The sequence below is a fragment of the Manis pentadactyla genome, chromosome 2 (assembly GCF_030020395.1).
Source record: "Manis pentadactyla isolate mManPen7 chromosome 2, mManPen7.hap1, whole genome shotgun sequence".
NCBI lineage: Eukaryota > Metazoa > Chordata > Mammalia > Pholidota > Manidae > Manis > Manis pentadactyla.
In genome coordinates, this window is record NC_080020.1 from 160,640,480 (window position 1) to 160,664,307 (window position 23,828).

General features: G+C 40.7%; 3 gene segments (V, D, J or C); 2 read left to right on the forward strand and 1 right to left on the reverse strand.

The window, feature by feature from the left end:
* LOC130682563 (immunoglobulin kappa variable 2-30-like) lies at positions 1-910 on the forward strand. The segment is given in 2 exon segments: positions 1-88; positions 453-910. Coding segments are annotated over 2 exon segments (381 nt in total).
* Positions 911-4,231: 3,321 nt separating this feature from the next.
* Positions 4,232-5,270, reverse strand: LOC130682562 (immunoglobulin kappa variable 4-1-like). The segment is given in 2 exon segments: positions 4,232-5,047; positions 5,222-5,270. Coding segments are annotated over 2 exon segments (489 nt in total).
* An 11,052-nt stretch (positions 5,271-16,322) lies between these two features.
* Positions 16,323-23,302, forward strand: LOC130682677 (immunoglobulin kappa variable 2-30-like). The segment is given in 4 exon segments: positions 16,323-16,371; positions 16,751-17,047; positions 21,739-21,795; positions 23,238-23,302. Coding segments are annotated over 4 exon segments (468 nt in total).
* Positions 23,303-23,828: the final 526 nt, after the last annotated feature.

The following is a 23,828-nucleotide window of genomic DNA, read 5'->3' on the forward strand; positions in this document are numbered from 1 at the left end:
GCTCCCACTTATCAGGAACCACCAGACAGACTTCTCAACATGGGGTTCCCTGCTCAGCTCCTGGGGCTGCTGATGCTCTGGATCCCTGGTAAGGGCAGAGGGTGGATAAGAAAGACAGGCAGGTGGAGAGGCTCAGCTTAAAGGCGCCACTGCCTTCTATGTGGTAGATAATATGGCGTGTCCTCCAGTTTGGGTATGCAACGCATAGATCTGAGAGGGTGAGGAAGATTCCATAAGGAACAAGAGCCTGTGCTTTGGGCAGTGGTGTAGTACACTGTGAAAGATCCCGAGGCCTTGCAAATCTTTGGTACTCTTGAAATCTGATAGTTTTGGAGTATGATTCAAAATCACACAAAAATGTGATTTGACATGAAATATATAGCAAAAAGAAAATTATATAAATTCGTTACAATATTTGTACCTCATTTTGTGATTTTCTTTCTACACTTTAGGATCCAGTGGGGATATCTTGTTGATGCAGACCCCGCTTTCCCTGCCCGTCAGCCCTGGAGAGCCGGCCTCCATCTCCTGCAGGTCCAGTGCGAGCCTCGTACACAATAATGGAAACACCTATTTGCACTGGTACCTCCAGAAGCCAGGCCAGGCTCCTCGGCTCCTGATCTATAAGGTTTCCAACCGTGACTCTGGGGTCCCAGACAGGTTCAGTGGCAGTGGGTCAGGGACAGATTTCACCGTGAAGATCAGCAGGGTGCAGGCTGACGATGCTGGAGTTTATTACTGCCACCAAGGTACAAAATATCCTCCCACAGTGATACAGCCCTGAACACAAACCTCCCTGCCCGGGTGGCCCAGCTGCCCAAATACATTGTTTAATCTGGGGAGCAGGCATGGCCAATTCTCTGAGTTTGCTTAAGAGGAGGATGTTGGGGAATCAGGGGGAGAGGTGGCAGCTGAGGGCCCTGGACCATAAAGGCCGTGGCTACACGTCTGACACCACATGTGATGGCCCAGCAGCTGCATGGCAGAAGCCCCAGGAGGCGTGGGTCCACCTGTGCTCTGAGCACGACACTTGCTGAGAGGGGGAGTTCATCACCTCGTGTGAAAGCACATCCTGACCCTCCTGGTTTGCCTACACTCACCATGTCTGTCAGTCTCCTTAACCACCAGAGAACAGGGAGATTCCTGGGACCCCAGGCTGCACAGCTGCTGGGCTCAGGCAGGTCCCAGGGCATCTTTAGGGGTAGTTGTTGGTCAGGGTCTGAAACAGGTATTTTCCCAGGTTTCCTACTTACTACTCTTCTTTTTCAGTACTTATCCCCTCTCCCCATGAAGCTGGTCTGGGTTCTTATTGTACACAGGCTCACCTCAGGGCTAGTGGCACAGAAGAATTAGTAAAGCCTTGGTTTTTGTACCTTCACAAGACACAAAAGATGCAAATGGAAACGGTCTTTGACTTTCCTCAATAACATTTTCCTGAGAGTTAAAGTGAGTTTAAAAATTCCAAAAGTTGGGTTTTAAAAATAAAAAATATAAGCTGGAAGATAGAAGGCACAGAATTAGCTATATAACATGGAGGGACACAGAAGTATATGAGACTTCTTTTTTTTCTTCAGAATGTAATAATTTTAATACTCTGGACAGGTGTCAGGAAATGGGAATGGGAAGGGAATATAGGAGACATCACCTACTGGACAATTTTTCTGCTCTTTCGCTTATGACTGACAAAGCTGCAGATGGTAATGAGATTGTGTGCTGATGATATGAAAGCAGGAAGAAGCCCAGCTCTGCCTCCCAGGGAAACTCACAGAGTGGATGGGACTCCTGCCTGGCTTCCTTTGTTGAACCCTGACCCACTGCAGGTTTCATGGAAGAGTAGAGCAGTGAGAGTGGTTTTTGTTTGCAGTCATTAAAAGTGTATTAACATTCGTGTGTAAGGAGATCTGTGGTCATCTGAAGCATTCACGCGACTGAGGAGAAGAGAGCTTCTGAAAACTTATTCTTGCCTAAGAAGTGATCTGGCAGAGACCAAGTGGTTGTGTTGGGGGAGATGCAAAAAGTAGTGGCGTGTTAGCCAGGAGGCCCAGCACACCCTAAACAAACAGTGGAGATGGAGTCCAATGCTCATGATGCAGGTGTCTATTAAAAATGTTTGGCACAGCTTTTAAGAGAAATCACCCTGAACTCCAGGATACAGGTCTAGTCCATGTGCAGGCATGGGCCAGTCCAAGCAGACCAACTTTCCCTCCCAACTGCCCTCCTCACTGCTGCTCAGACACACCTGGATGTCTGGTTCCGCTGATGTGCTCTGTCACCTGCACTGAGCATTTGCAGCTCTGTAGCTTTGAACCGTGATGAGAGCCTTTGTGTCCACATGTCAGCCTTTGTCCCAGGAATAAAATATGAAAGAAAACTTGCTTTTTTGAGTTATCTTTCTGCACTGCCAGAACTCTCAGCACAGACATGGTTTGGAGCATCACATTTCTGTGCACCATAGAAAAACCAAGAATTGTGCCTTGCATAGGAGAAGCTCATCAAACAAGTTGCTGTTCAAGAAAGAATTGTGACATTCGTGCCTTGACAGATAAAGAATGTATATTTTTAAAAATCAATTATTAAAATAAAGTTCCTACGTCCCCATCTTTCTCCCATCCCTGAACCTCCACCACTTATATTTGACACATCTATGAAATCTCTCCTTTGCTGTCACACCATCCCAGGAACAGCACTGCCCAGTAGAATGTATGCAGGGATAGACGTACTCTCGGTGTGTGCTGAGCAACATCGCAGCTGTTGGAGCCCAGCTCCCTGTGGCAATGGAGCATTTGACATGTGCCCAGCATACCTGAGGACTCATGTTTTTAAAACATAAAGTTTAATCAATTTAAACTTAAATTTGAATAACTGCATATGATGAGAAGTTGAGGGATATTGGTTACCTCAGCCCTGAAGAGATCAACCCTTTCTCTGAAATTTCTCCTCACCTCCACAACCTGGCTCTCCCTGAGGAAGCTCATTCCCCTGCCGCCCTCTCATGGGGTCGTTTCCTCTCGCGCATCCTAAGACCACTGACTACACAGTGCCAATAAGTGTGCTTCCTTGCTGCCCGTGGCCCCTCCCAGACCATTCTCATCCTTTACCCCTAAGGATGCTCAGATCTGAGTATCATGCCATTAAACCATGGCACCTATCACCCCCTCTCTCTTTGAAGTCATGTATGCCCTCATATCCATAATTTAATGAAGAAAAAAAAGAGTATCAGAAAGGTAAAAGAAGATAATGGGATAAGTTATGTCATAAGCCAAGAAAAGAGTTGCAAATATAGAATATTATTAAACACAGAAAAGAAATTCACTTTTGGTAATGATGTACTATGTGGCACAGACATTTTGAAAACTATAGTCATACAAAATCACATTTAATGATCTTCATCATTTCGTAAATGGGGTCTTATATACTCTTTTACATACAAGTAATCTGAGGCACAGATTATAGCTTGGAATTTTTCTTAGCACCCGTAAAATCTAGAATTCTATTTGAATGTCCACCTATCTTCTTTCAAACAGCATTACTTTTTTAGTAACTACTGTTACTCAAGCTTGAATAAACAGTGCAATCCTGAGAGTATTGTGCAAAAAATGTTTTTTCCAGATGTAAATTGTTCTTAAAGAGCATCATTTTTAGACATGACATATGGGATCCTGCATCTTAACAGCACCCCTAAATTATTCTTCTATTGCCTGAAGACTGGTCATTAAGCCAGCATTTGAAGACCACTTACTCACCATGTCCCCATAAACACAAGAGTCACAGTGCAGCCTGCTAAATGTTCTAACACTTATTGATCGTCTAGAACACTACCCACAGGTGGTATGACATATGAATAATGGTATCTAACAGGAGAGTGAGGTCAGGTAACATAAGATTTTAAAAACTATGGCTTAAATTTAATTTTTCAAAGTCAGGTTATCAATGATTCATACATCAAGGTCACAGAGATGGTGGCACACATATAGAGTTCACAGCTACGGCTGCCGTGCTGTCAAGGATATAGAGCACCGGGATCTATAATTGTAAAAACAGCACAAGGAGGAAATGGAGTATGAGAATGTTATTTTTAGAATAAGAAGGACCAAGAAGAATAGAATGGAGTAAAGAAGCTAGTTCAGAAACAGAAACTATCAGGTGAAAATGTGGAGACTCAGAATAGAAAACGCTTAGCATGCTGGGGACACATGAGTTAGAGAAGCAGGCTAAGGTCTGATGGGGAAGCACTTGACAATAAGGGACTGATCATTGCACCCTGGGAAGCTCCCAAGGCCAAGAAATGAGCATGAGAATGTGGGACAGAGAAATGAATAAAACGGGAAGTTCAGAGTCATCAGGCACAGAGCAGGGACAGCTGATCCATCAGAGTGATGAACACTAAGCCCTTCTTCACAAGATGCAGTTGAAGTCATTGCTGTGTCAAGAATGTAGATTCATCTGTAGAGACAGCACAGTTTCACGTGATGCAAAACATCTGGGACAGTGGAGAGAAGGATCCACAACAGGTTATTATAGAGACTTCCTAGAATGACTTCCCTGTGCAAGAGACACAGGACAGGCTAATCTTTATTGTTGCAAGATAGAGCCACCAGACCAGCATCTCATTCAGCTGTGGGGACACAGGGCTGAGCAGGAAGGGTGCAGCTGGCGCAGCAGAGATGCACTGGCCTGTGGCCCTGGGGACGCCCTGGAGATGAGGTTTGTGTTTGAGGCTGAAGCACTGTGGGAGGATAGCTATAATGCTGCATACAGTAATAAGCTGCCACATCCTCAGCGTGTGTGCTGCTGCTGGTGAGAGTGAAATCTGTCCCAGACCCACTGCCACTGAACCTGTCAGGGACCCCAGATGCCCGGGTGAATGCCCAGGAGATGAGAAGTTTAGGAGCCTGTCCTGGTTTCTGCTGGTACCAGCCTAAGTAGTTCTTCTGGTTGGAGCTCTGCAGAAGACTCTGGCTGGACTTGCAGTTGATGGTAACCCTCCCTCCTACAGACACAGCCAGGGAGCCTGGAGACTGGATCATCACGATGTCCCCAGAGATGCCTGCGATCACAAATGAGCAGTGACTACACATGCCATCACTAATACATACAAATTTATGTGTATTGGTTTTCTTATTTATCATAAGCAATGAGACTGTTTTAGATAAAATATTATATCTGTTCTGGATGGGAAAATCTCTTTCCGATATAAAATCTTTCCCCACTAAGATCTCACCTGAGGCCCAGAGCAGCAGGAAGATGAGGAACTGGTGCTGGAGCACCATCCTGCTGTTGCTCAAGCGTCTGACCCTCAGGCCCCACAGGCAGGAGGCCCCTTTAATAGGGCTTCAGCAGCCAGCTGGGCCCCCAGTGGCCCATGCAAAGCAGCTGGGGGTGTGATTGCACAGTGCCTGTTCAGTGAGCTTTGAAGGAGAATAGTGGGAAGAAGGAGACAAAAATACCATTGCCCAGGAAATCTGATGGTATGCCTACAGAAGTCCCAAAGGCAACTTAAAGCTGTGATTCTCAAGCACTCCAGAAAAATTGCTAAATATGTTTTCAGTATGAAATTTATTTTTTTCAAACCAGCTGAGGAAATTTGAAAACCCAAACTGTAACAGAATATATGTAATTGTGAGGAGGTATGCAGGACACATTTGGAACCTAAAAAGTTGGTGTCAGTACATGAAACGTATTCATGTCCCAGGACAGAATGAGGATATACTGCACACATTTATGTCTTGATCTCAGATTCTTTTTTGAGTTTAAATCCGTCTTTGAAGTTCCTCTTGGACAACTCATAAGCATCTCAACAAGTCCAACCAGACGTTTCATGTTTTCTTCAAGACACACACTGTATAAGAAAATGAACCCACGCATAGCAAGGAACCACCCTGGTCACTAATCTCTGGGTCAACCAGTTCCTTCAACATCATTTGAAGTCCTCTAAGCCTTCTGTCTCCAACCAACCTAAGGTGGCACAGCTCCCCCTGGGTGTAAAAAGTGAAATAGCTTCAGCCCCAAGCACCTCTAGAACAGTTTTTTCTTTCTTGCCCCGAATCAAATATAGCTACAGAATTACACAAATAGCAGAATCGAAAACTCTCCTAGGCATAGGGCATTGTGAACTCCATCGGAACCCTTGACCCCATGGAACTATCATTTGGGGAGGAGCAGACAAGAAACAACATTTCTGCAGTTGTTCCTAATCCACTCCCTCTGAAGTCTCTTCCCTAGAGCAATGTGATTGCTCAGGAAAAATGGGGTCATGGTTGTGCAGATGATTTAGTGTATCGTTAGCATACAGCATGAGCAGAATCAGAGGAAGAGAGAATGAGTGAGTGTGGTTTAACACGAGTTTCTAGGAAAATGAAGTCAATGGTAATCTCCCTTAACTGTCAGGTGCCCACATCATCTGCTCCCAGACAGTGCTGGTTCCTTTCATCACATCCCTTCAGCAGGAAACCACCAAGGCACAAGTGAGTGACAGATCTGTACTTGGACACTGTATACAAAAATCATCTGGTCACAGTTTTTTCAGAGCACAATTGTATTTTAATTTTCATTACTAGAAAAGAACCATTTCCATTTTATCCTTTTCCATTTTTTTCTTAACAAGTGGAATTCATTTTGATAAAAGGGACAAGCATTTACCATTTTGATAAAAGGGACAAGTATTTACCACTATAAATGCCTCACACTTATAGTGACTCCTCATCTAAGTCCTTATCTTTATCTAATCCTTAACTAGGAGTGATGTTCACAGATGGAAGAAGGACATGTGTGTTCCCTCCTCCAGGACCTCGCTATTTTATCCTTCCAAAGCTCTCAATTACTATTGGTAGACTCTTTAGTACTGAGAATGCTGGTTCCAAATCATTTCCATGGTTGTAATGCAGAACAGTAGATGGGCTTTTCCACTGTAGATACTGCTTTCAGCAGCAGACCACAGTGACCTGCCAAGAATGCTTATTACTGGAGCTTGACCGTAAGGAGAATATCTCAGACTTTTTGATAGAGTTGGAGGAATGAATCCCATCTAGTACAAAGAACATTTAGCAACAGGAGCTGTTGGCATCCTCACTAAAGCTTCCCTTACCATGGAACTAGCACAGTGGAAGTCAAAGTGAAGAAGAAATTAGATTCTAGTGATATAAACAAGTGCCTGGATCAGACCTTTCCTATGTGTTCTGCTGTGGGCTTCTCATTAGCTTAAATATCTGTATTACCTTTATTATCGAATGCAGAGCAAATTGAGGTTTCTGCTACTTTCAGCTGAGAATTTGCCTAAGGATTTTGTAGTTTTAACCAACCTAACTCAGTATTGAAATTGGAAACATCACCGTATATTTCTAATTTTCTGTGGGAAAGTTAACGATTTTCCTGTGGTTGTCAAAAATGTTCTTTTTTATTTTAAAATATTAAAAATCCTCAATCTAAGGCATAAATGCAATTATTTTTTATCTTAGCTACAACTCTGAGAGGGGACAAAACCTCTTCCAGGAATGTATTCACAAGATGAAAAGGATCAGAAACACACAAACCATGTACAACCACGTTTTGTAATAAAAATAATAGTAGCAAAATTGATAGCACTGGTGGTCCATATGTTTGAACTAGCTGTCTATGTTCATTGCGTTTCACAAGCTCTTTCTCATCATAAATTGCATCTCTTCTAGTCAGTAATCACAAAGATCCCAACAATCAAAAGTCTGGGACCAATGAGCTTCACTGCTAACTTCTACCAAGCATTCAAAGAAGTCTTAATACCTATTTTAGTCCAACTTCCAAAAAACTTAAGAGAAGGGATGCTTCCAAACTCACTTTCTGAGACCAACATTATCCTGATACCAAAACCAGACAATGCTAGCACAGGAAAATAAAATTATAGGCAAATAACCTGAAGAGCATTCATGGGAAAATCCTTAACAAAATATTAGCAAACTAAATTCAAAAATACATCCAAAGAATTAAATATATGAGAAGCCCACAGCTTTTCCTCAAAGATCAGAAACCAGACAAGGATGCCCACTCTTGACACTTTTCTTCAACATAGTGTTGTAAGTCCAGTGGAAGAGAAGCAAATGATATATTCCAAGCAGAAACTGCTTCCTATAGGGAATTCATGTCTACACTGCATTTCTTCAAAGCCTGGTGATCTAATAAGAGAAGCATATAGTAGGAATGGGCAATTCCCTAGTGTTCCCCAGAAGCCAAATAGCATGTTACCTTGGAGATAGAGGCTCCTAGCCATGTGGGCTCTGGCCTGTGTGGCGGCTCTCTGGTGGAGGTGCTGAGGCTCCCTCACCTCTGTTAGGGGGTGTTGTGTATTTTCCTCAGTCTTGTTGCACCACAACAAAGAATTGAAGGGCAGAGACACAGTAGTGAAGCAGAGTTAAAGTTTTATTTACAGTTACTTAGAGTGAAAAAGTACAGGTGACCTCAGGGAGGAGAGGTGCCGTGAAAGGCTGGAGAGAGAAAGTGCATACTCAGAGAAAGGGGAGTGTGTGGGCTACTTCAGAGAGATAGAGATGCTCTAAATATTGGAGAGAAAGTCAAAGTTACACACTTAAAATGTGCAGCAACCTCAGAGAGAGAAGCACCCTGAAGGGTTGAAAAGAGAAAGTTTAAGGTTACGCACATAGAAAGTGTGTGCGACCTCAGAGAGAGGAGCATGCTGAAAGGTTGCAGGTACCCCCTTTTAAGGATTTTTCAGAAATGTGACAAAGGGCTGGGGGCACAGGCTTATTAAGTGGTCCCTGAATATTTTAAATTAACACAAGAAATTTACTGCTCTGATTTCTCCCTGAGATACTTGCTTCTTGTTCCAGGAGCATATCAAACAAGATCTCCTGCCTGGCCCCCAAGGTGGGCTGAGTTATTGTGTGTTTGTTAGTAAGTTAAGAATCATACTTGTTAACTTCCTGGATTTTAAAATGCAATCTTATCTTTAAGATGGAATCCTTCCTGCCTTTTACTATATTGTTTATGGCTGGACCTGTTTGCTAAATTAGTTGCCCAGGTTGCAAATTACTTGATTAGGGCTGAAAGAAGAAAAACAGCATATAGGTAAAGTTAAAAAATAAGCTGAGCCTGCATGACTAACACAGTAAAAACATAGGCTATTCTGAGATACTCCCCTTTATCTGGGGAATATTCAAACATTTCCAGGCCAAGTTACTCCTGGCCTTTTGAGCTTTAACTTGACTAATTAAGTAACACTGCACAGGCCAAGTTACTCCTGGCCTTTTGAGCTTTAACTTGACTAATTAAGTAACACTGCATCTTTTCTGGGTTTCTAGTTTTAACTGGTTAACTTTCTGAGTCCCTTGTAGTGGGCTTTACTGGCCTCAGTTCTCTCTCCACCCCACTCATATCTATTTTCCTGCCAAATGCCTCCACAGGGGAGTCTCCACTCCCCACCTCCGTCCCTGTAACTTACTGCAGGTACTGATGTATGGTATTGAAGGCACCTCTTGTGACAGGGTCCCTCCCTGAGTAGCTCTAGGGGAAACCAGAAAGGAACAAGCATTCTGGGCAGTGTGCTCATGCAAGTGATGGTGATGATGGAGGGACAGCATGCAGCCTGCATGGTCACTAGCATCATTTCTCTCAGAAGTTTGCTAGCTGGTGGAAGGCCCCAGAGTATGTCTGTATGTGCTCCCAACTGTCATCATCAAGTTGGGTTTCATAACATGAAAACTCTATTAGGTGGATGAGTAAATAGAAATGGAGGGAATTGTATAAAATATATGGGAACAGTTTGACAAACACTGAAAGCCTTTCTGGTTAAAATAAATAACAAAGTCAATGCATATGGAGCATTTCTTTTTCTTAATATGAAAATATGTTGCTGGTCAAAATCCTTCCAGACGCCAGACCACAGTCAACGTCCCTGGGAGGTTGTTAGAACCACGAAGCCACAGGCTCCTCCTGACACCGACTATGAAGTCTTCATTTTGATGAGATATCATATCTGTGTAAGTTTCAAGATCATCTGTTTTAGAGCATATTTACGTCAGCTAGAGGGGCTTTTTTCCCCATTTCCATTGAAGAAAATTCTATTTAAAGTCACATATTGAAACACTTTCAAATGTATTTTCTAATCAACACAAAATAAGTTTAAAATTTCTTTTGGGATTATAAACATTGGAAAATATAGTAAATACCATGATGAAATACCTTAAAAATTAAATGAATTAATGGTCATCAAAAACCTGATGAATTATGAAGATGTAAGAATAAATTGAAATTACATGCAATTGTGTTGTTAGATGATTTGGCTTACTTTTGCTTGGTGGGATTGGGGAAAATCTGTTGCCTCCTGTAACTTGAATGAGTTGAAGTGCCTTGGTTAGTCACCATCACCACACCTTCAGTTTTGGCCCCAGATCAACCACAGTCCATAGGCTGGAGACAAACTCATTTGCCTGCAGAAGAAACACACAGCTGAGCCCTGACTGGAACATCCACATAACGGTTAACATGAACATCCTTGATTATAGGAATAAATGTTTAGTATTATAAGCCAAGAACTGTTGAGTGGTTATTTACAGTAGGGACCAAGTGCAGGCCACCCTAAGATGTGCCACTGTGACATGCAGATTATTCTGAACTGAAAACAAAAGCAAAAAAAGACTGAGGAAGATCTTTGACCTTCCCCCACCTGCACAGCTGCATACAAAAAATTGAGGTGGAGAAACTGCTCCAGGAGGGGACAGATATCATCACAGAGAGCTATATTTTAATGTAAACTAAGGGTGAATGGCAAGAAGGAATGTGCAAAGCCTTTTAAAATTTCTTTCTGTGTGCCATTATTTCTGTGGGGCCCATCAAATATTATGTTTGCCAAGCATTTATTGTTTTTTCTAATATTCATATGAGTTTTGTCCCCTTTCCTTTGAAGTCTCAGACAACTACCCATTTCCCCTTGGTACAGGCTGACATATGTATCTTATTTTCCCAGATCTTTGGAAACTATGTCTGTTGATTCCCCATATGGACATAATTAAACTTTGGGTTTTTCTCCTTTCAATCTGTCTCATGTCAATGTAATTCTTAGATCAGGCAAAAAGAAGAACCTTGAGGGTAGAGGAAATTTCTTTATCTGCAGCACTACAAACTAATTTTGTGTAAAATCTGACTGATACAACATGTACACATCCACACTTTGAGATGCATAGTTTTTATTAAAACCAATGGCATAAAATGAATACCTAGTGTTGGTCCAGGCCAGAAAGGGTTCCCAGGTCTGGGCAACTTCATTCTGGATTCTCTGAGACCAAAAATGACAATGGAATGTTTGGGGGTAAAAAGGTTTACACCAAGGTTTGTTATCCTGGTGGCAGTTCAAGCAATAGAATCATGTCTGCATCTGGCAAATCTGCAATTCCCTTCAGCCTCCGTCTCTGCCAGCCAGGCCTCTCCACCACGATGCAGCACACTGGGCAGAGTTCTTTATATAGAAACACAGACAATAATGGGTGTGGGTAAAAACTGCAATATGTTCAGAACCTCTGGCCTGGCCTCAGTCCTGTTACATAACAATAGGTGTTCACTGCTACAGCCGCTCACATACGCCAAGGACAAGGGGTGGAGAGAAGCTGTTCTCTCGTCCCCTCTGTTGTGCAATTGGTCTGGCACCTGTCAGTCACTGGGGCTCCTCCTGTGAACTTTCTCCCAAGAGGAGCAGGGAGAGAGGTCAGGGCACACAGGGGTGGGGAGAGGAACAGGCAAGCTGGAGTAGCTGCAGGAGAGAGATGAACAGCGCAAGGCATTTTGTAAACAGTAAAGAGCTTCTCCCATATAACTTTTCCCTTGACTTCTTTTGGCTTCACCAGTTTGAATAGTTTATTCACCTCCCCTGGGAACATGCTTCCTCTGGAGCTGCAATGGGTTATTGCAGACACATGTGGAAGCATGTGCCTGTGTAGTAGGCTTCATGTGACTTCATTGCACGTACACAGTGGGAAATAGATTAGGATCAGGTGTGGGTCCTGGCCTTGAAAATTCCATTTTCCCAACACTTAGCAATCCATTTGTAAAGAAATATAAAAACATAGAAAAATGTCTTTGAAAAATAAAAGTTTGAATGAAAAGAGTATAATTTACTACATATGTGGAATCATCTAACTAGAGCTATCCATATTTAACAGTAAAGAATAAGTTTTTATACATAATACAGAATTATTAAAATGATCACATCCAAATTTAATAAAATTGAATACATAAATACATATGTACATAAGTAAATATGTGTATTATATATATGTGCATACATATTTTTAATGTGCATACAATTATTTTGTGAATGAAATGGGTTAAAATGACTCAAGTTACTCCCCAAGAAAAATTGGTGTCTAGGACCAGATATACTACCTTATCTGCTTTGCAGAATTTTCTTAATAGTCTTTCTAAGTCACACACCAATTGATGTGTTTTCCTGAAATTATGCATTCTTTTCTTTTATTTATTAAATTATCATTAATCTGCGCTTATAATGGTTTCAATTAAACAACACACTAGTTCCAACATTCACCCAAACTGTTAAGTCCCCATCCCCTCTATTGCAATCATTGCCTATCAGCATAGTAACATGTTATAGAGTCATTAATTGTCTCCTCCATGCTATACTGCCTTCCCTGTGACCTATATTGTGACTGAAAATTATAGTACCCCTTAATCCCCATCTGCCTCACCACCCACCTTATCCAACCCCTCCACTTTGGAAACCACTAGACCCTTCTCTGTGTTTGTCAGTCCATGACGATTTTGTTCCTTCATTTTTGCTTTTATTGTTATACTCCACAAATAAGTGAAATCATTTGGTACTTGTGTTTCTCCACCTGGCATATTTCACTGAACATAGTACTCTCTAGCTCAATCTATATTGTTGAAAATGGGAGGATTTCCTTTCTTTTTATAGCTAAATATTATTCCACTGTGTATATATACCATATCTCTTTTATCCATTCATCTATTGATGGACTCGGGTTGCTTCCGTATTTTGGTGATTGTAAATACTGCAGTGATAAACATACAGGTGTGTATGTATATTCAAATCATGAATCTTGTTTTCTTCAGGTAAATTCCTAGGAGTAGAAATACTGGGTCAAATGGTATGTCTGTTTTTAGTTTTTTGAGGAACCTCCATATTGCTTTCCACAGTTGTTGTACCAGTTTACACTTCCACCAACAATGTGGGACTGTTCCCCTTTCTCCACATCCTAGACAGCATTTGTGGTTGTTTGTCTTTTGGATACTGGCCATCCTAACTGGTGTGAGGTGATATTTCTTTGTTGTTTCAATTTACATTTCCATGATGATCAGCAATGTGGAGCATCTTTTCATGTGCCTGTTGGCCATCTGAATTTGTTCTTTGGAGAAGTGACTGTTCAGATCCTTTGTAAATTTTTAAATTAGGTCATTTGTTTTTTTGTGTTGAGTTGTGTCAGTTCTTTATATATTTTGGATGTTAACCCTTTGTTGGATAAATCATTCATGACTATATTCTCCCATACAGTAGGGTACCTTTTTTTTCTGCTGATGGTGTCCTTTGCTGTACAGAAGCATTTTAGTTTGATGTAGTTCCACTTGTTCATTTTTTATTTTGTATCCCTTATGCAAGGAGATGTGTACAGGAAAAATGTTGCTCATATTTATATTCAGAAGATTTTTGCCTATGTTTACTTTTAAGAGTTTTATGGTTTCATGACTTACATTCAGGTCTATGATCCACTTCGAGTTTACTTCTCTGTATGGAGTTAGACAATAATCCAGCTTCATTCACTTACATGTAGCTGTCCAGTATTGAAAATACCAATTGTTGAAGATGCTGTTGGCAGGACATAAAAATCATTAAAACCTTCCAAATTTCTTAAATACTCTTATCCTAACCATGACAAAAGAACATCTGACAAAGATAGCTCGTAAACAAGGAACTAGAGATCACATACTTAATAGTAATGAAAATGCTATTAGAAACTGATTATATAGAAATGGCACATGACAGTATCTGCCTTCCGAGGCTGTCCACTTGATGTAGTCTTGAGCCAGTGACCTCTCTTGGCCCCACAGGGTCCCCTGTAATCATTAACTTCTGTCAGGATATGTGAGAGACAGCAAAACAGCCAGGGAGACAGACTAGCAATTCCTGGGGGCAAACACACAATCAGCTGCAACCCAGGGGCATGAATATGTGGGTGTCCCTCTAAAACATCGCAGCAGCCCAGGGTCATAAATACCCAGCCATGGGGGAGCTTCCACTGCTAATACGGCCTCAAATCAGGGCTCAGGATTCAGGACCTTCAGAGAAACAGGTTCTTGAAGAAAATGTAGTAGAGGATTCCCATGCTTACCAGTGTTTTATAAGCTTGTCATGTTTCTGGAAACACTGAATACTCAAGATATCAAAGAATATCAGGTTCCATCATCATATCATAAAAACCAAATATAGACAATCTAAGAGCAAAGTAAATTTTTTTCAGAGTTCATGTCTGAGTCAGACAAGGGAATGCAATGATCTCAAATGCAACAGTGTGATATTCATTTTAAAATGTCAATGTGGTCTTAGAACAAACTACATTATATATTTTGCTGACCTATTTGTCTTCATAAATTTCAGAATTACCTAAAATCAAATCCAGAATTCTGTAAGAATGAGTATATATATATATGTACATATAAGCTTCCTACCCATAACTTGATATGTTCTGTACTGTTAATCCTGAAAGGAGAAGACAATGTGAGCCCAGGGAACAAAAGCCATCTCTTTTTTCAGGTCCTCTTGGGCTATGGAAGAAACCATCATGCATACAATTATACGCAGGATGATTGACCACTGAAGAAATCCCAGCTTTCAGAGGGGAGCGCAGACTGCCCTAATTAGCTCAAACTGCCTCAGTCCCTTAGAGCCAACCCCAGACACTCGGAATCTTTAATAACCAGCCCACACCCCTCTCTCTCCAGTCAACCAGCTCAGTCCCTCAGCCTCCTGCTGCTCTGGTTCCAGGTAAGGCGAGGGGGTCCAGGCAGTTCCAGGCCCTGGTTACCAGCAATCATTACGTGGTGAGCAAGCTGTGGTAGGCAATGAGCTGCTCTAATCACCGCCCTGAAATATAACGCAAAATGTTTTCAATACTTATTTTGGCCCTATGTTCCCGGAAATCCCCATCTTTCTTCAGACACCCCTACACTGAGAAAGAAAACTCCTCTTCATTGCTACAGCAGGAATGTTGCAAGACTTACAGAGAGCATTCCGTCAGAATCTGTTTGTATTTACGTTTTGCAATAGATCATTCCATACCTGGGAATTTATCCACGATAATAGAAGTACCAATTGATGGAGAATATAAAACACACTGCTATATTAACAGTAGAAAATCAACAATTTTTAACAAAGTAAATTCCCATCTGTATAATTGGGGTTATTTTCAAATGTAATATAATCCTTTGAAACAATAGTCTATATATACATTACAAAGACTTAATTTGATAAATACAGGAGTAGTCATAGAGGGTTTCTTTTAGGTGCACATAACGTTTATTATTTCCTCTGAAACCCTTTTAGGAAGAGGATCAAGTTGTTAATATAATGCATTCTCCTTAGAGATTTTCTTGATGAACTCTTTAGAAGAAGAAAAAGGAGCCATTGGGTGCAACCAAAGGACAAAAGGCTATTTTTATGTTAAAAAAAGCAATAGGGTCTGTTTATGAGCTTTTCTCCAAAAATCAGGTATTTCTTCCTGTCCAGCTCACTTAGTTTGAGTGTTCTGACAAATTACGAATTTATTCCCTCAGTGCACAGTAAAGACAAGCTATTTATCTGTTTACTATTCTTCCCATCCACCAGTGGCAAGAGATACTTACCATCTAACACCTAACATAGCCGGTAGCCTGGGAGCAGCAGCCAACAGACAAACACCTGGGAGCCTCCCTGGGTCAGCAGCAGAGGGAGGAGCTGCTTGCTTCTCCAGGGCAGGCGGGGTAGAGCCAGGTGGGAGAGCCACTTGGCCCGCCCAGGGTTTACTCTGGACACACACCTCTACCTCCTGGACACACTCACTGTCTCTGCCACACGGGAATTCATATTTTTTCATAATCTGAACCTAACTTCACACAAATCAACACTGTTTCCTTATTAGTTTTCTTTCAAACACAGAATACTTGATTTTTCATTTGGCTCACACGAGACCCTCCTCCTCCACTCTCTTTTTGACTCTTTCCACCCTGCTGCACCCACCAGGAGATTTACATATTTCCCTAAGGGAGGACTCAGATAAAAGGTCAGCTCTAGTCCTGCTCTGACTTATCTGGACTGAGCAGATAGACTTCTCAAAATGGGGTTCCCTGCTCAGCTCCTGGGGCTGCTGATGCTCTGGATCCCTGGTAAGGGCCGAGGACGGATGAGAAGGAGAGGGGTGTGGGGAGGCTGAGCTCGGGGACACCACCACCTTGCATGTGAATTCTGTCTTCATGATTGATAATATGATGTGTCCTCAATCTGGAGCATGCAATGCTTAGATCAGGGAGGGTGAGGAGGATTCCAGAAGATGCAAGAGCCTGTGCTTTGGGCAGTGGTGTACCACACTGTGAAAGATTCCCTAGGCCTTGCAAACCTTGGGTTCTTTTTAAAATTGAACTTGTGGGATATGATTTAAAATCACACAAAAACATGATTTGACCTGATATACATAGCAAAAAGAAAATTATAAATTTGCTTGCAATATTTGTACCTGATGTTGTGATTTTTTTCTCACTACTTTAGGCTCCAGTGGGGATGTTGCATTGATGCAGACCCCACTCTCCCTGCCCGTCAGCCCTGGAGAGCCGGCCTCCATCTCCTGCAGGTCCAGTGAGAGCCTCCTGCACAGTAATGGAAACACGTATTTGCATTGGTTCCTCCAGAAGCCAGGCCAGGCTCCTCGGCGCCTGATCTATAGGGTTTCCAACTGTGACTCTGGGGTCCCAGACAGGTTCAGTGGCAGTGGGTCAGGGACAGATTTCACCGTGAAGATCAGCAGGGTGCAGGCTGACGATGCTGGAGTTTATTACTGCCACCAAGGTACAAAATATCCTCAGATTCAGGGCCAGAATACATGCTGGGTTCCAGGTGTACTTTAATTAAAACCATGTTTGACTCATAAAATATTGAGTAGAGAAAGCCAGTAACTACTTCTGCTCTAATGTTAATGGCTGCCGACTCACTCAGCCGGACACAGCAGGTCCTTTTCTTGGGATGTTCTCTTTTCATACACTGAGGGTGGGATTTTCAATAAAATATAGGATTACCAGGTGAACTTCATCTACACAATAAATAATGTTTTTCTGTAGACCCAAATCCATCTCAAATATTGTATAGAACATACTTATGCTTATATGTTGTTTATTTGAAACTCAGATTTAACTGGGAACCCTATTTTTCAATTTGTTTTGTTTTGTTTGTTGCTGAATCTGGAACCCTAGATGACAGAGATTCTCCTAGACCATTTACTTTTTTACACTAGAAGAGGCATTAATGAAGTCCCTTTCAAACCATACTTACTAACAGAAAACAAGAATCTGGATCTTTGAAAAAGGCCTCATGAAAACCACTTGGTTCACATGCAAGTTTTATAAAGAAAGTTCCTGAAGTGATTCTTGCGCATGCAGACTTTGGAAAATTATCTAGCATGTGAATGAACATAAATGTTTTGAAGTTTATTATCTCCATTAACCTTCACTAGAACCCTATGTGATAAATACAAATATAATCTCACTTTACAGATGAGAAACTTGAGGCAGAGATATTTTAAATCACTTGACTTTACTAGGCTGGGATTCAAGCCCAGTTTTAATGATCAGGATATGTGCTTATTCATAAACACCATGCTATTCTGTCTTCAATTAATGTAATAAGATATAATATCCAAAATTATATTCATAGGCAAGAAATCATGCCTCTTTCTGCTATTTCAAAAAATACTTGGCTAAATTATCAAAGTTCATTAACCAATAAGAGCTAGATGGCATGATATCCCAAATATTATAATAAACACACTGGAAAATGTTTCAAATTGGTCTTTACTTTATCAAGCAAAGATTTTGTTTGCACAGGTAAATTAAACTTGTAATATATGTCCAAATTAATCTCTACTTGTATTTCCTTTTATATCACCAATTCCCGTGGAGAGGGCCCATACTGAGTCTTGTTTGGACCATATCCAATGGGACCATTGTTGCTCCTTCAGAAATGAATAATCACTCAAATACGAAATAGCGCATGTCCCCCACATTTTAGATGTTTCAATGAATCAAGCAATAAATACACAAATCTCAGGGCATGAACTCTGTGTTCACAGGAATCCTGTATGTTCAAATCTCAGACTAGTTTGCTAATAGTTCTACTGAGGATATATCATTCGTTATTTTGTTCCTCTGTCTTATTTAAAAGCTTCTGTTTCCCCCTTTGGCTTTCATCTTTCTGGCATTTCAGTGCTGGCTTGAGGTGGGCTCTGTATAAAGGAAGCAGCCTTCATTCTTTTATTGTCAGAGATCTCTACAATTTGAATAGGCAACCCCTCCCTGCTCCAATATTCTTGCTTTGAGAAGTCCCAAAACTTGGTACCCCAGGGCTGTTCCTCATGATTCTTCAAGCTGTGACCTTTAATCAAATGCCTTTCTAAAACCATGCCTATTCTTGGCTTTGGAAATGTGCCAGTCCAAAGACAGGGCAATGTATTATTCCAACCTCATTTTTCTACTCCTCTGTATTTTCTGGGTTGCCATGTCAATCACTCACCCTAAAAGGAAAAGAGAATTTTGAATTCTAAAACAATGTCACCTACTGGTACCTGGATCCACTAAGCCAGATCTTTCCACTGCAGTCTTATAGGTAATACTTCCCTGTTCCTGGAAATAAAGTTTACTTCCCTCCAGGCTTTCTCTCCATGTAGGACTCTGCCTGCATCCGTTCAGCTGCCTTGAAATTCGAGACCCTAAATAAGTCTGCCTCAAATCCTAAAATGAAATCTTCTTCCTGCCCAGATGAGATTCTCTTTAATTTCTTCCACTCCATGAGATTGTGTCTACAAGAAAGGCAGTTGAAATAGCAGTTTGAATACTAGAAGAAACTTCCCTAGCATCAAAACAAACGTTCCATCCTCATCAGAGCAAAATCCCTTTAGGGAAATGTAAGCTATTTCCCATAGCATTTCCCAGAATGCTATGTCAGCAGATTGAGATGCTATTATCAGTTATTCAGGTAGAGATTAGCCTCCCAATTCTCAGTCCAGTGCATATTTTTCTTAATCTGCTGAGCCATGCAAGACTGCATTTGGTTGGGGAGATAATTGTATTACAACTGAAGCTGAAAATACAATTAATTACAATATTATGGCCTATTATATCTTAATGTTATTAATAGTCCATATGGAATTGGGGCTTTATGAAAAACTATTGCAGAATTATGAAGAATTTCTGTATTTGTTTATAAAAAATGATGGATGAAACACTCATATTAGCTTTGAGTCTCTCCTGAATCTCCGTATGATATCAGTAAAGGAATTTTTTAAAGTCATAAACTCATAAAGGAAAGGGAAAGGAATGAATAACATTTTAGAAGCTAAGACAAAAGAGTGAGTTATCCCATATAGAACCCATGTGGAAAAAGCTTGAAAATCACCAAAAGAACTCCAGAAATTGTTAACAATAGGTCCCCTGGAAGTCAAAGTGCAGATGGGGCTAAAATCAGGGTCCCCTTCTGGAGCAAAGCTAAAAGGAAAACAAGATATTAGAGCAGGTGATGGAAGTTGGCTATTATAAATATGGGTCCTCTAAAAAAAGGTTAACAGACCATTCCCAACCCTGTACAGCATTGGAACTGCCCCTTCCTCATCCTCAAACAAGAGCATGACTATAGAAAGTACAGGTGGCTGCAAATACCTGTACATGAAATGAGGGAATTAAGTGGATATACTTGAAATTGTGAGACACCCAGCCCTCTGCTCCTCAGGTCCATACTACAGCTTCCTGGCAGGATTTGGAAAGGTCCTCCTGAGGAATGTTCGTGGCCCAGAAAAAAACACCTATGGAAAACGCTATCAGAAAGGTCTCAACAGCCCAAAGAGACAATTTTTTTTTTTTGAGTAACTCCTATCTCAATCCATATTTATAGCACTTTAATGAGCTTTCTAGATTAAAAGCGAAACAGCCAGGAATCCACAGCAAACAAGGAAAACTTCTAAAGTGAAATTTGAAGGTCAAAACAGTCAAAGAGGAGAGAGAAATTGGAGGAAACAATGAAGGGGGAAGAAAATTTCACAATTTACTCTAGGTAAATATCATATACATTTATAACATGTATATGCCTATATATAATACAAACATACAAATCTGATCATATGAAATGCTTTTATAAAAGAGAAGACTAACAAATGGAAAATCGCTATGAAGAATTTAGAGCTCAAATTTAGAGTTTACACATTACAGGGCCTTTGAATAAGCACAGTTCAACTTCTCCTAATCATTGCTTGAGATCAGGAGATCAGAGTTCATTTCCTCCTTTTGGGTCCTTCATTTGTAACATGGGGTAGTGATTATACCTCTTATCATTGTTTTGTTTTGTGGAATAAATGAACAATGAATATAAAATTCTGAGTATGGCCTTTGTCACATATGAGATTGTATTGACAGATATTATGATGATGATTAGCATTAGTTCTATAGCAAAAGTAAAATGCATCATTGTATCATTACAAGTATAAAAATCCATGTTTTCTCCACATACATGTTCATTTCTGACCACAAATGAGAAATCATGGACTCCCCTAGAAGAATGGAGTGTGGGGGCTCTGAGACCAGGAGAAATCTTGCTCACTGCCTTCTCTCTATTGCTCCATGGGTGGTGTTGGGCTGAATTATAAATCTTCAGAGCAGGAATGACTGGACAACAGCAGGAATGAAGGACTGAGGACTAAAGAACAGACAGAAATGCAGGAGGACTCCACGGCACTGCAGAGAGCCCCCGTTTGTCCCCACTGACCCTGCTTTCCCTCTGAACTCATCTTCAGAGCATAGCAGACTTGTGGGAGTGCGTGTCCATGGGATATTCGGCCCCTCACTGGGGTCTTCTATCCCACCTGCCTCCCCCAGATGTTTTGTGGCATAGTTGCAGGTAAACCGAATGAGACAATAAGGATGAAGCATGCCAAACCTGTTCAGTGTTGAGGACAACAAAACACCCAAGAAACAAAACTCAAAAGAAGCGTTCCAGTGCAGCAATCAGAAATTACCACCTAGAGCACAGCTACAGCTACAGCCAAATGAATTCTTGAGTTGAGGTGATTTTTTTCCCTGCTGGCATTGTTACAGGGTTTGGCTGACCCTGTGCTTATTCCATGCTGTTCCAGTGCATTAGCCCGCTGCTCCTGGCTCCTGCACGCCAGAGGTAGCAGCCTTTGAGAAGTAAAGCTACTCGACACAATTTGATAAAACAAAGCCGACTGTTCCCTTTCTCAGTGTTTCAGGACGTGAATCAGGAAGGTTCTAAACAAACTGATCTGTTCTAGAATGTGGTCCCTTTCCTACTCTCTGTCCGTAAGCATTCAAGGAAGTATGCTATGTCATCAAAAATATATTTATATCCATTCAAACACAGGAAAACATCCATGTTACAGAATATGGTTAAAATAGATGCAAGTTCTGTTGCAGACTAAGAAATAGAATTAGTAGGTGGCTGTTTAACATTTCAAAGGGTTTTTTTTCCCCCCTAAACAGGTGTGTCCACACTAAGATTTGCTGTTTTGTTAAGTGATAAGCTTTTCATCAGTACAGGTAAAGGCAGAGATATTATGGGGGAAAATGGTGCAATTAGAAGAGAATTTAGACACTATATATTTTTTTCCATTCTAAGGGTTTCTTGTGTAAATAAATACCAATTTGAGAAATAAAAGGTACATTGGCATTTCGAATGTGATTAATACTCATGTAAATCACCACACTGAGTACTTTTATAATTTGTTTTCAAGGTGAATTATATTGTTAAGCTTACATCTTCCACTGCTCCAAGCAAATGTAATGCTACGCTTCCTGAATGCCAAAGAAGAAAAAACACTGAGCTTTATTCCCTCTAGATTGCCCACTCATTCTTCCCAAGGCACTGATTTAATCTTGTATATTTCCCAAAATTAAAGTATCGTTCCAAACTCCTTTGCCACGGAGACTTTTCAGCATTTGATCGTCTCTTCTTACCCAGCCACGTGTGCCCACCTTCCTCAGTCCCCCTCAACTATCTTTTTATCTTGTCTTGCCTCTGCATGTTTTAACCACTGAGCTAGGTAGGTATTTTATATAATGATAATACAAAGCCTTACAAAATACACATTTTAATCTTAAATTTCAACTCAGATTTGCCCAGATTTTTTGTAGGTACTATAGTGTGTCTGTCTGACCGTTTATAGTTTGTAAGCGATTTTAGATTTTTCCACTTTTATGGAGTTAGCACATAGGGTGAGGATATTAAAAGTAAAAGAAAAATGACCATAGGAAAATCACAGTTATTGGCAAATATTTAAAATAATAGATGCTCATTTAGAAAATGAGGAAGAAAACCACAGATGAACTTAAAGGCTATTAGTGATCTGGTCTCAAATGATGTCACCCACAGGCACGTGGCAGCCCTTAATGATAAAGCCTTAAAAGCTCTCTGCTAAGCATTTACCTGTCACATAACATCCCAGAACCAAGGCAGTCAAGGTTTTCTATTAATGGACAAGGGCAATTCAGTGTTAAGATAATGTTAGAACTGTTGAGGCTAATGTAGTATTTTGAGGAATAAACCTGAAAAAGCCTTGTTTATATATCTTTGCATTGCTCCAGGGACTACACAGAGAGAAAAACAGCCAGGCCACAGGCCCAGACACAATCTGCAGTTGTGCCCATTAACTCTTGGAGAGAAGACCGACATGCCACCTAATGATAGCAATTTCCAGTCAATCTAGCAAAAGATGTGACCTGTTCTGGGTTTCCTGGAGGTTATAAGAACATTGACTCATTTATTGAGCCACTATAGTAAGACAACCAGATGGAGAAGCTAATGGGCTGAGACAACGACAGTTAAACACTATTTGCTGACACTGGTATAGAGGAGAGTGGAGTGCATTATAGGCCAGTACTTACCCTTTAATTAAAATAATACTGTTTTCAGCAGTGTTTTAATACAGTAGTCAGGCAGCATGGATTCAGACTACCAGCCTTATTTTCATTTTCTTTTTTAGCTTCTTTTGGGATGACTGCTCGAACAAAGTCAGATAACCTGAATATACTGAAAGAGGCAGTATAGCAGTATTCACAAAAATCAAAAACATCAGAATTGAAAATAAAATCTTTAAGTATCGTTCAGTACGATCTCTACATCCAATCTTTGAATACCTTCTAAGAGTTATTCTATAAATAACTAAAATTTAAAATATCTCCTCCAGGTCTCTGCTTTTAAGTACTTCTCAGTTGTTTATTAAAAGACATGAAGACACTCCTTCAAGAAAATCCATTCCCATCACCTGACGCTTTTATACACTCAGTTCTATAATGAATATTACAAAGTCTTGAAAATGTTCTTATCATCTTATGCTCAGCCTGATCAAATACTACTGACCACATGTGTCTTTGGGATTCTCTTATACCACAAAGCCTTAAAGGTACCTTTATATATATCTCTCCCTTAACGTCATTTTTCTTTAATCTTTATAGATGATCTTGTTTTGAACTTTTAATTTGAACAAATGAAATGGTATCCCAATTTGACCGACTTATTCCATCTACCATCATTTTTGCTGGGTCCACACCATTCACACTTATTTACAACTCAT